The sequence below is a fragment of the Haliotis rufescens genome, unplaced genomic scaffold (genome assembly GCF_023055435.1).
Source record: "Haliotis rufescens isolate VD_foot unplaced genomic scaffold, xgHalRufe1.0.p SCAF_4, whole genome shotgun sequence".
Taxonomy (NCBI): domain Eukaryota; kingdom Metazoa; phylum Mollusca; class Gastropoda; order Lepetellida; family Haliotidae; genus Haliotis; species Haliotis rufescens.
This window is the reverse complement of record NW_025964112.1, coordinates 55,288,683-55,302,115: the sequence shown is the minus strand read 5'-3', so window position 1 is coordinate 55,302,115 and position 13,433 is coordinate 55,288,683. Positions and strand designations below refer to the sequence as shown.

The window sequence follows — 13,433 nt, the reverse complement described above, 5'->3', positions numbered from 1 at the left end:
GGGTGGTGGTTTGGTGTTGGGTAGGGAGCGGTGGTATGGTGTGGTGTAGGGAGCGGTGGTATGGTGGGGTGTAGGGTATGGTGAGATGGTGTGGGGTAAGGAGCGGTGAGGTGGTGTGGGGTAGGGAGTGGTGGGGTGGTGTGGGGTAGGGAGTGGTGGTATGGTGTGGTGTAGGGAGCGGTGGTATGGTGTGGTGTAGGAATGGTGGTATGGTGTGGTGAGGGAGTGGTGGTATGGTGTGGTGTAGGGAGCGGTGGGATGGTGTGGGGTTAGGGTTGTGGTATGGTGTAGGGTAGGGAACGGTGGCATGGAGTGGGGTTAGGGAGCGGTGGTATGGTGTGGGGTAGGGAGCGGTGGTATGGTGTGATGTAGGGAGTGGTGGTATGGTGTGGGGTAGGGAGCGGTGGGATGGTGTGGGGTTTGGGGTGGTGGTATGGTGTTGGGTAGGGAGCGGTGGTATGGTGTGGGGTAGGGAGCGACCCCATCCATACCACCAACACCAACCCCACACCATCCCTGCGCTCCCTTGGGGTGGTGGTATGGTGTGGGGTAGGGAGCGGTGGTATGGTTTGGTGTATGGTGCGGTGGGATGGTGTTGGGTTGGGGGTGGTAGTATGGTGTGGGGAAGGGAGCGGTGGGGTGGTGTGGGGTTGGGGTTGGTGGTATGGCGTAGGGTAGGGAGTGGTGGTATGGTGTGGTGTAGGGAGTGGTTGTATAGTGTGGTGTAGGGAGCGGTGGTATGGTGTATTGTAAGGAGCGGTGGGATGGTGTAGGGTTGGGGTTGGTGGTATGGTTGGGGTATCCCACCGCTCCCTACACCGGACCATTCCACCGCTCCCGACCCCATCCATACCACCAACACCAACCCCACACCATCCCTGCGCTCCCTACACCACACCATACCACCACTCCCTACACCACACCATTCCACCGCTCCCGACCCCATCCATACCACCAACACCAACCCCACACCATCCCTGCGCTCCCTACACCACACCATACCACCGCTCCCTACACCACACCATTCCACCGCTCCCGACCCCATCCATACCACCAACACCAACCCCACACCATCCCTGCGCTCCTTTGGGGTGGTGGTATGGTGTTGGGTAGGGAGCGGTGGTATGGTGTGGGGTAGGAAGCGGTGGTATGGTTTGGTGTAGGGAGCGGTGGGATGGTGTGGGGCTGGGGGTGGTGGTATGGTTTTGGGTAGGGTTGTGGTATGGTGTAGGGTAGGGAACGGTGGCATGGAGTGGGGTTAGGGAGCGGTGGTATGGTGTGGGGTAGGGAGCGGTGGTATGGTGTGATGTAGGGAGTGGTGGTATGGTGTGGGGTAGGGAGCGGTGGGATGGTGTGGGGTTTGGGGTGGTGGTATGGTGTTGGGTAGGGAGCGGTGGTATGGTGTGGGGTAGGGAGCGACCCCATCCATACCACCAACACCAACCCCACACCATCCCTGCGCTCCCTTGGGGTGGTGGTATGGTGTGGGGTAGGGAGCGGTGGTATGGTTTGGTGTATGGTGCGGTGGGATGGTGTTGGGTTGGGGGTGGTAGTATGGTGTGGGGAAGGGAGCGGTGGGGTGGTGTGGGGTTGGGGTTGGTGGTATGGCGTAGGGTAGGGAGTGGTGGTATGGTGTGGTGTAGGGAGTGGTTGTATAGTGTGGTGTAGGGAGCGGTGGTATGGTGTATTGTAAGGAGCGGTGGGATGGTGTAGGGTTGGGGTTGGTGGTATGGTTGGGGTATCCCACCGCTCCCTACACCGGACCATTCCACCGCTCCCGACCCCATCCATACCACCAACACCAACCCCACACCATCCCTGCGCTCCCTACACCACACCATACCACCACTCCCTACACCACACCATACCACCACTCCCTACACCACACCATTCCACCGCTCCCGACCCCATCCATACCACCAACACCAACCCCACACCATCCCTGCGCTCCCTACACCACACCATACCACCGCTCCCTACACCACACCATACCACCACTCCCTACACCACACCATTCCACCGCTCCCGACCCCATCCATACCACCAACACCAACCCCACACCATCCCTGCGCTCCCTACACCACACCATACCACCGCTCCCTACACCACACCATTCCACCGCTCCCGACCCCATCCATACCACCAACACCAACCCCACACCATCCCTGCGCTCCTTTGGGGTGGTGGTATGGTGTTGGGTAGGGAGCGGTGGTATGGTGTGGGGTAGGAAGCGGTGGTATGGTTTGGTGTAGGGAGCGGTGGGATGGTGTGGGGCTGGGGGTGGTGGTATGGTTTTGGGTAGGGAGCGGTGGTATGGTGTGTTGTAGGGAGCGGTGGTATGGTGTTGGGTAGGGAGCGGTGGTATGGTGTGGGGTAGGGAGCGGTGGTATGGTTTGGTGTATGGTGCGGTGGGATGGTGTTGGGTTGGGGGTGGTAGTATGGTGTGGGGTAGGGAGCGGTGGGGTGGTGTGGGGTTGGGGTTGGTGGTATGGCGTAGGGTAGGGAGTGGTGGTATGGTGTGGTGTAGGGAGTGGTTGTATAGTGTGGTGTAGGGAGCGGTGGTATGGTGTATTGTAAGGAGCGGTGGGATGGTGTAGGGTTGGGGTTGGTGGTATGGTTGGGGTATCCCACCGCTCCCTACACCGGACCATTCCACCGCTCCCGACCCCATCCATACCACCAACACCAACCCCACACCATCCCTGCGCTCCCTACACCACACCATACCACCGCTCCCTACACCACACCATTCCACCGCTCCCGACCCCATCCATACCACCAACACCAACCCCACACCATCCCTGCGCTCCCTACACCACACCATACCACCACTCCCTACACCACACCATACCACCGCTCCCTACCCCACACCATCCCACCGCTCCCTACCCGACACAAAACCACCACCCCCAACCCTACACCATCCCACCTCTCCCTACCCCACACCATACCACCGCTCCCTACCCCACACCATAGCACCGCTCCCAACACCACACCATACCACCGCTCCCTACCCCAACCATTCCAACAACCCCAACCCCACACCATCCCACCGCTCCCTACCCCACACCAAACCACCACCCCCAACCCTACACCATCCCACCTCTCCCTACCCCACACCATACCACCGCTCCCTACCCCACACCATAGCACCGCTCCCTACACCACACCATACCACTGCTCCCTACACCACACCATACAACCACTCCCCACACCACACCATACCACCGCTTCCGACACCACACCATACCACCGCTCCCTACACCACACCATACCACCGCTCCCTACACCACACCATTCCACCGCTCCCGACCCCATCCATACCACCAACACCAACCCCACACCATCCCTGCGCTCCCTACACCACACCATACCACCACTCCCTACACCACACCATACCACCGCTCCCTACACCACACCATACAACCACTCCCCACACCACACCATACCACCGCTTCCGACACCACACCATACCACCGCTCCCTACACCACACCATACCACCGCTCCCTACACCACACCATTCCACCGCTCCCGACCCCATCCATACCACCAACACCAACCCCACACCATCCCTGCGCTCCCTACACCACACCATACCACCACTCCCTACACCACACCATTCCACCGCTCCCGACCCCATCCATACCACCAACACCAACCCCACACCATCCCTGCGCTCCCTACACCACACCATACCACCACTCCCTACACCACACCATACCACCGCTCCCTACCCCACACCATCCCACCGCTCCCTACCCGACACAAAACCACCACCCCCAACCCTACAACATCCCACCACCCCCAACCCTACACCATCCCACCTCTCCCTACACCACACCATACCACCGCTCCCTACCCCACACCATAGCACCGCTCCCAACACCACACCATACCACCGCTCCCTACCCCAACCATTCCAACAACCCCAACCCCACACCATCCCACCGCTCCCTACCCCACACCATACCACCGCTCCCTACCCCACACCATACCACCGCTCCCTACACCACACCATACCACTGCTCCCTACACCACATCATACAACCACTCCCCACACCACACCATACCACCGCTCCCTACACCACACCATACCACCACTCCCTACCCCAACCATCCCACCGCTCCCTACACCACACCATCCAACCTCTCCCTACACCACACCATACCACCGCTCCCTACACCACACCATACCACCACTCCCTACACCACACCATACCACCACTCCCTACACCACACCATCCCACCGCTCCCTACACCACACCATACCACCACTCCCTACCCCACACCACCCCACAACTCCCTACCCCAACCATCCCACCGCTCCCTACACCACACCATCCAACCTCTCCCTACACCACACCATACCACCGCTCCCTACACCACACCATACCACCACTCCCTACACCACACCATACCACCGCTCCTTACCCCCACACCATCCCACCGCTCCCTACCCCAACCATACCACCACCGCCAAACCCACACCACACCACCGCTCCCTACCCCACACCATCCCACCGCTCCCTACCCGACACAAAACCACCACCCCCAACCCTACAACATCCCACCACCCCCAACCCTACACCATCCCACCTCTCCCTACACCACACCATACCACCGCTCCCTACCCCACACCATAGCACCGCTCCCAACACCACACCATACCACCGCTCCCTACCCCAACCATTCCAACAACCCCAACCCCACACCATCCCACCGCTCCCTACCCCACACCATACCACCGCTCCCTACCCCACACCATACCACCGCTCCCTACACCACACCATACCACTGCTCCCTACACCACATCATACAACCACTCCCCACACCACACCATACCACCGCTCCCTACACCACACCATACCACCACTCCCTACCCCAACCATCCCACCGCTCCCTACACCACACCATCCAACCTCTCCCTACACCACACCATACCACCGCTCCCTACACCACACCATACCACCACTCCCTACACCACACCATACCACCACTCCCTACACCACACCATCCCACCGCTCCCTACACCACACCATACCACCACTCCCTACCCCACACCACCCCACAACTCCCTACCCCAACCATCCCACCGCTCCCTACACCACACCATCCAACCTCTCCCTACACCACACCATACCACCGCTCCCTACACCACACCATACCACCACTCCCTACACCACACCATACCACCGCTCCTTACCCCCACACCATCCCACCGCTCCCTACCCCAACCATACCACCACCGCCAAACCCACACCACACCACCGCTCCCTACCCCAACCATTCCACCAACCCCAACCCCACACCATCCCACCACACCTTACAATACACCATACCACCGCTCCCTCCACCACACCATACAACCACTCCCTACACCTCACCATCCCACCACTCCCTACCCTACACCATACCACCAACCCCAACCCCACGTCTTCCCACCGCTCCCTACACCACACCATACCACCACTCCCTACCCCACACCATACCACCAACCCCTACCCCACAGCATCCCACCGCTCCCTACACCCCACCATCCCACCGCTCCCTACCCCACACCATACCAGCAATCCCTACCCCATACCATACCAGCAATCCCTACCCCACACCACCTCACTGCTTCCTACCCAACACCATACCACCGCTCCCTACCCCACACCATACCACCGCTCCCTACCCCACACCATACCACCGCTCCCTACCCCACACCATCCCACCGCTCCCTACCCCACACCATACCACCGCTACCTACCTAACACCATACCACCGCTCCCTACCCCACACCATACCACCGCTCCCTACCCCACACCATACCACCGCTCCCTACCCAACACCATACCACCGCTCCCTACCCAACACCATCCCACCGCTCCCTTCCCCACACCATCCCACCGCTCCCTACCCAACACCATCCCACCTCTCCCTACCCAACACCATACCACCGCTCCCTTCCCCACACCATCCCACCGCTCCCTACCCAACACCATCCCACCTCTCCCTACCCAACACCATACCACCGCTCCCTTCCCCACACCATCCCACCGCTCCCTACCCAACACCATCCCACCTCTCCCTACCCCACACCATACCACCGCTCCCTTCCCCACACCATCCCACCGCTCCCTACCCAACACCATCCCACCGCTCCCTACACCCCACCATCCCACCGCTCCCTACCCCACACCATACCAGCAACCCCAACCCTACACCATCCCACCGCTCCCTACACCACACCATACCACCGCTCCCTACACCACACCATACCACCGCTCCCTACACCACACCATACCACCGCTCCCTACACACATCGACTACAGCACGCAACATGCCATACTGGTCTTCATTGTCCTGTAACACATAAACACATAAAACTTTCCATGACCGCACACTTGAAACAGGGAAATAGTTAATTTACATAATGTCTTGCTATAACCCGCTCCCCAATCGCGGTAAGGTACGAGTGTACATCGTTAAAAAAATAGACTCTACCCAATAGACCATGCTCCCTACTTCTCACGTGACGGGCAATAGCCGATAGACCCACTCTATATAACGCACGAACGCACGCACGCCCACACACACGAACGCACGCACACACACACACACCTTCTCTTGTACTGATATATACACCGTTTAATATAGTCCGGTGTATGAAACTAACCAAGTTGTGAAACGGGAAATTTCCGGGTGCAGTGATTTTTTAAAGTGGCAAGCTGAATTATGTCCTCTCGCGGTTTCCAATCTGTTGGTTGTAAGGGCCCAGCTGTTTTGTACTAATCTTCTAATATTGCATGCAGCATGTCAAGCACCACCACTGCTGCTGCCTCTACACCTTCACCTACAGGTTAGTGGAATATTTTGTACCTATGTATGATACTTACATTGGTAAATCTGACATGAGATCACTCGGTAGGAAGTACTTTGGATGAGCGCCAAGTCTTAAACTTCTATCATTAAACTAACTGCCTTGTATTATAAAGAGATAACCATTATCACTCGCGTGGTTTCGTATCATAAATATCATATAGGAGGAATAACAGATGTGTATCGTTCTTGCAGTTATGACCGTATTTGTCCGACAACGAAACTGTTTTATATGAAACTAAGAAAAGTAAATAAGGCAGTATTTATCATAGATCATTGTGAAAAATCAATAATAACTATGGTGGACTGACCCTGAGAGAAATGTGTTGAAAACTGTTTTGATACAATGCATACTGTTTTGATGTGTTGAATGTTGTTTTGACGCTTTGTATGTTGTTATGATGTGTTTAATGTTGCCATGCTGTGTTGAAAGTTGCTATGACGTGTTGAATGTTATTATGTGTTGAATGTTGCTATGGAGTGTTAAATGTTGCTATGATGTGTTGAATGTTGTTATGTGTTGAATGTTGCTATGCTGTGTTGAATGTTGATCTGTGATGAATATCGTTATGTCTGGAATGGTTATCTGATGTATTGAATGTTGCTATGTTTTGATTGCTGTTATGGTGTGATGACTGTTGTTGTGTGTTGAATATCGTTATGTGTTGAATGTTGTTTTGGTGTGTTGAATGCTTTTTTGAGATGTTGAATGGTCATATGAGGTGTTGAATGTTGTTATGTGTTGAATGTGTTATGTTGTGTTGAATGTTGCTATGATGTGTTGACTGTTGCTCTGAGTTGAATATCGTTATTTGTTGAATGTGGTTTTGATGTGTTGAACGTTGTTATGACGTGCTGAATGTTGCTATGATGTGTTGAATGGTTTTATGTGTTGAATGTTGCTATGGTGTATTGAATGTTGTTAGTGTGTTGAGTGTTGGTACTGTGTTGAATGTTGCTATGTTGTGTTGAAAGTTGCTATGGTGTATTGAATGTTGTCAGTGTGTTGAGTGTTGTTGTGTGTTGAATGTTGCTATGTTGTGTTGAAAGTTGCTATGGTGTTAGTGTGTTGAATGTTGTTAGTGTGTTGAATGTTGCTATGATGTGTTGAATGTTGCTATGAAGTGTTGAATGCTATTGTATGTTGAATGTTGCTATGTGTTGAATGTTGCTATGATGAGTTGAATGTAGCTATGCCCTGTACCAAAGGCTGGGGCTGCTAGAATATTGTTAAACGGAAAGGGAAAACCGTCAGCCTCGCACTTAACAGTTTCGCGTTCATAATGTTTTATTGGGTTGCCTATTAGTTAAAGTATTGGTTTGTCGCGCCGGTTCTGAGTTCCATACCACATATTGATGCAATCAAGCCAATTCGGACAGGCCTCTGCCGCTGTATGTCTGGAATGTTCGAATAACTGTGACAACCCAAATCACTTTCCTATGGGCTTTAAATGGACCAGACTATACTTACAAATATGTACAAAGTGTAAGTCAATGAATTGTTCAAACCATTTCTTATCGTAATATCAGAGCCAGTGATGTCATCTCACTAGACAACATTTCTATTTTTCAGATGCATACGTGATTGCCGGCACCAGCATCGCTTTACTGGTGTTGTTCGTAATTTTCCTCATATTTGTATTTGTGCTGTGCAGGTAGGTCATACCAAATTATATGTATGTATGTATATATATATATATATATATACCTACCCCACCGGTGGCACCTATCACAAACACTTGCGAAGTCAATTGTTCGCCTGAAAAGAACAAGGGAAAATATGATACAAGTCAACAAAAAAAGAATTGCATTGGACATAATCTTTGTCACTGATGCCTCAAATTTGGAAATGTCCTCCACATGGCTACAATAAAACTGTTTTTGAGGTTCTTGTAACCTTGATTAAACAACGTCTGAGCAAGAGTCGTATGACGATCTTTGAAATCTTATAGCATGAGCATGCTCGATTGTACCTCAGAACAACGTCTGTGAAACCAAAGGTTGGAGCTGGAATATTGCTCGACATGAAGGGAATGTAAAGTTGAAGTCACCCCTCTTGTCATACAGTCATACAACCAGGTCTGTTCAGAGTGAGTAAGTATGCTTTTATGCCGCTTTTAGCAATATTCCAGTAACATCACGGCGGATGACACCAGGCATGAGCTTCACACAGCGTACCCATGTGGGGAATCGAACCCGAGCTTTCGGCGAGATGAACGATTGCTTTTACCACCAGGCTACCCCTACGCCTCTCGAGAGATGAAAGAAATATTTAAAAGAAAACAACACTTACAAATGATAACAGTGATGACATCAAGGCAATATTCACTTGATGTTGCAACCAGATCTACAATACTCGCCTACCCTTTCTACCACGATTGATAATTAGTTTGAGGCTGGAAAGTAACAGTTTTTCAAAAGGTAAAACAGATTATTGTTTCTCTTTGTCTGACATAAGAGCAAAATAGTATGGGTTTATGCTACTTTTAGCATTATTCAAACTATATTGCGACTGAGGAAACTATAAATGTCCTTAAAACATTGTACCATGTGGAGAATTGGAAATTTGATTGCGATGCGATAAGCGAAACCTTTAACCACTGGGCTACCACTAGGCGAATTACCAGTCTCGTTAAGAAACCTAATCAGTTACAAAATTATTAAGTTAAAAAAAAGAACATGATCTTAATTAGACCATTTGAGTATCATGATTTGACTTTATTTCAGTTAGATCATATATGTATTATTCTCTCACAGGCAAGGGTGTGGTTGTTGTGGTTGCCTCCATAAGAAGACTCCCCAGGTCGACAGCAAGCAGGTGGCGCCGACAGAAAGAGTTCACGAGTACGCCGAGTTGGGAGTCGGGCGACGTCGTCACAAATATGACTATCCAAAAGAGCCAGTCCAAGGAATGTGTCGACCATATGTGGACCTCGACATTGGAATGGACAGCGATATCAAATCTGCCTTCTCAGCGAGTCAGCGGATGCTGTGCACAGTCTCCAGCAGAGATGACCTCACCGTTGATGACGATGCTGACGCTGATGCTGATGACACAGAGGACGCTGAGACGGAAGTCATGGCTCTGCCCAAGGGCGTCAGTGTAAGAATCAAAGATGGACGATTCCACAAAATTGTTGATATTCAGTTTGAGTGACTCTTACTAAGGTTAGAAGGGTTCTGTGCACACGTTCTAAAATAAAACCTCGTTTTACTCCAACTCCATTAACTTGTTGAATTTCATCCTTTATGAAGATGCAACTTTATAGTCAAGCAACGTTGTGGGCGAAGAGTAATTTGATGGAAGACCGTTTTCGGCAGCATGCCTTCTCAGAGTTTCTAGGGCTTCAGCCCTGCTTCACGTGTGGTGTCTCTTTGGGCAAGTGGCTTTGTCAGAAATGCCTTTCTTCACCCAGCAGTGAATGAATACCTAGTAATCGGACTGTTCAACCTTCTTGCTCCATGCAAGCAGCTGGGGCTGTATGTATTATCAAAAAGGACACGTTCAGGTTTGTTGGCCTGGATACGCCTGAATATTTAGATCTAGTTGCCCGTGAAATGTCGGTCTCTCGAGCAAACGATTTAACAAAAGGTCCAGCCTACCCCCGAGGCTAAAGGTGATAAGGATTCCAAGACACGGTGTATTTGGGTTTTAGAACATAATATATTCAGGAGCACCAGATCATAAGACTGAGCACCTTATGTTTGTTTGGTTGGCAAACCGATCAATGCATGTTGGTGGTTGAACGGGCTCTGAGCACAGAGAAAGAGATTGACCATAAGCAGTGTTTATAGGTGAAGACGTCATGAGAAGAACGCTCAAACAGAATTCCGAATATTTCAGGTTCATTGAGAACATTTGTTTTGCATATGAAATTATGAGAATGAATAATAAAACTGTTCAAAGTTAATTTGGCACAAATCTCCATCCTTTGTTGGTGTTGTACAACAGGTAAATTGATACCACGAAAGACAGTACTCTGGCACAAATACATGAAAGATTTTACAGCCGCGTCGACAGTGACAGACTTTCGCAAGGCGGATCTTGGATTCTTTTTTACTTTTTGACTGACTCTAAAATTCGAAGACATGTGGAAGAATCTGCCCAAACCCAAATCTGCATCCGTATGATCAACTTTGGACTTGACTCTAAGAGCCGAAGACGTGTCCATTCCTCTTTTGTACCGGATTCCAGAGCTCCATACAAAGACAGATATATTGCTGGGTTCTTAATACAATAAAGCGAGAACGTTATTTATGTTAACAGATGTTTGAGACAAGTGGAATTCGTGTGGACACTCAGAAAAGAACCACGTTCAACGGTGTCAAAACGTTTCATTTTTCAAACTTGTGCACCACAATCACAGACAACAAACTTAACGACAAAAACATCATTCCTCGTTTTATGGGGCATTTGTCACTCAACGTCAGTGGTTTAGTACCTTTCATCAAAAAGGAAAGAAAAATACTGGACTGAAATTTGGGGACAGGACATTTAGGCAAGAAGTAGGCATCCCCATGGGCACCAGTTGTGCTCCCTGCTGATCTAGTCTAAGCACATGAACCGGAATTTCTGCTCGGATTGGCAAAATCAAAACGAGAGGATTTGGCCAAGAAGTTTAATTTAAGCTGTAGGTATATCGATGATCTAATACCGTTCACTAATGGTTGTTCAAATAGCCAATTTCCTTCTACTGATTTACCCATTTGAACGAGAAATAAAACACACCAGTGAACCGTCTCATCTGTCTGATATTTAGATCTGTGCAAAACAATATGGAGAGATAAACAAAATACTATCCACAAGTGGGATGACTGCCCCTACATGTCGAACAATATTCCAGCAGCTCCATCCGTTAGTGTCTATATTAAACAACTTTGAAGTACAATGGAACATGCTCTTGATGTGAAGATTTCAAAGATTCTTACTCATAAGTTATTTGATTAGGGCTACAACATTCAAGGCCTCAGTCAGTTCAAAGGTTTCATAGTACACACGCGGAGGACAGTTTCCAAATGTGGCGCATCGGTGACAAAATGATGTCCGATGCAATACCCTATTTTGACAATATGTTCCAGTGTACTTTCAGGAGGACAGTTGACTCACCTTTGTATGTGCTTGTGACGGTTGTCACTGGTAGGGCAGGACACACTCATCTCTTCGCGAACACCTGGTGTCATGACTGTTTGATAGTGATTCATAAACACATGCTTATGATATTCCAGTAGTCGTACAATGGACTCAATGTTTATAATCAGAAAATTCTGATGATTATAGAAAGGGTTTTGTCGCTTGTGTTCACTGTTGAGTTTCTACCTATTGTATATGTTAACGTTCACGACGTAATCAGGCAGTTTCGCGTGAGTTAACCCAACACAATCTGTGTATCATTATTGTCATAATATAGGCAGGGTCCAAAAGGATTTTAAGACACCGAATTTCGGCAAGTGTTTGTTGTTTATCGTCGCACTATTCCAGCTATAAGACGGCGGCTTTTAAATAATCGAGTCTTCACCAGACTGAGCAATGTTCCACGCCGTCGTTGTACGATGACACGCATGCAACCGAGTCACTGAGCCTGGTTACCCGACCCGTTTAGGTGAGTGAGTGAGGGAGTGAGTGAGTGAGTTAGAGAGTTAGTGAGTTAGTGAGTTAGTTAGTTAGTTAGTTAGTGAAGTAATATTACTTCTACAGGTATATCTTGGTGGTCTGTAATAAGGAAAGTTTGTCAAAAATAGTTCTCTGACAATCAGTTCTCTGACGAACGGTTCTCTGACAAACAGTTCTCTGACAATCAGTTCTCTGACAAACAGTTCTCTGACAAACAGTTCTCTGACAAATAATTCCCTGACAAATAGTTCTCTGTCAAACAGTTCTTGCAACCATCTTGCAAACAATGTAAGTTTTGTCGGAGACAATTTCTATGTTTTAACAGTCTGGAGAATAATTATTGTTTTCAAGCATTTTCTGCGACAATCATTTGTTCACCCTCCCCCATACCCCGAATATCAAACAGATGTTTAAGAAATACCCTTATTGATAATGTGTCTAGTGTAATGGTGAAGATCAATTCACAGTTGACCGAAGCAAGATTCACTGTATACATATGGGACAGCACTTCGACAGTACATGTTTCCCGTTAGAAACATCTACCATCCACCAGGTCAGTTCGTCTCAGAAATCCACAGTTGACACATAACAATACAGTTCTATTTTGTTTTATTTATTTAAAAATATACAGATATTACAAAAAGTATACAATCAATATATACAATATTTTAGCAACAGTAACAAATATAGAACACTTACCATATATTCTGAACAAATAACATACATGATATATTGTCTTCTTGTTTTCAACGGTCGTATGTTGCGCTTACAAACTGGCATTTACATAATTTAACACATTGTACACACATGTACAGAGGAATGTCTTATGAAGTATTATCTGATATGGGTATATAATTCCAATAGACTTAATATTGTCAGCATGCATTATACCTCGTCATGTCCACATTAATCGTACTACTTATGATCGAATTGCTTTGAAGGTACGTATTGCAACTG

The 13,433-nt window shown here is 49.4% G+C and overlaps 1 protein-coding gene across 1 annotated transcript; it reads left to right on the top strand.

Moving 5' to 3' along the window:
* The first annotated feature begins 6,240 nt into the window (after nucleotides 1–6,240).
* On the top strand, nucleotides 6,241–10,776 carry LOC124114946. Its single transcript, XM_046475710.2, has 3 exons — nucleotides 6,241–6,845; nucleotides 8,439–8,520; nucleotides 9,623–10,776. Exons 1-3 carry the CDS (start codon nucleotides 6,800–6,802, stop codon nucleotides 10,020–10,022), a joined length of 528 nt encoding a protein of 175 aa, XP_046331666.2. The 5' UTR covers nucleotides 6,241–6,799; the 3' UTR covers nucleotides 10,023–10,776.
* The last annotated feature ends 2,657 nt before the right edge of the window (nucleotides 10,777–13,433 follow it).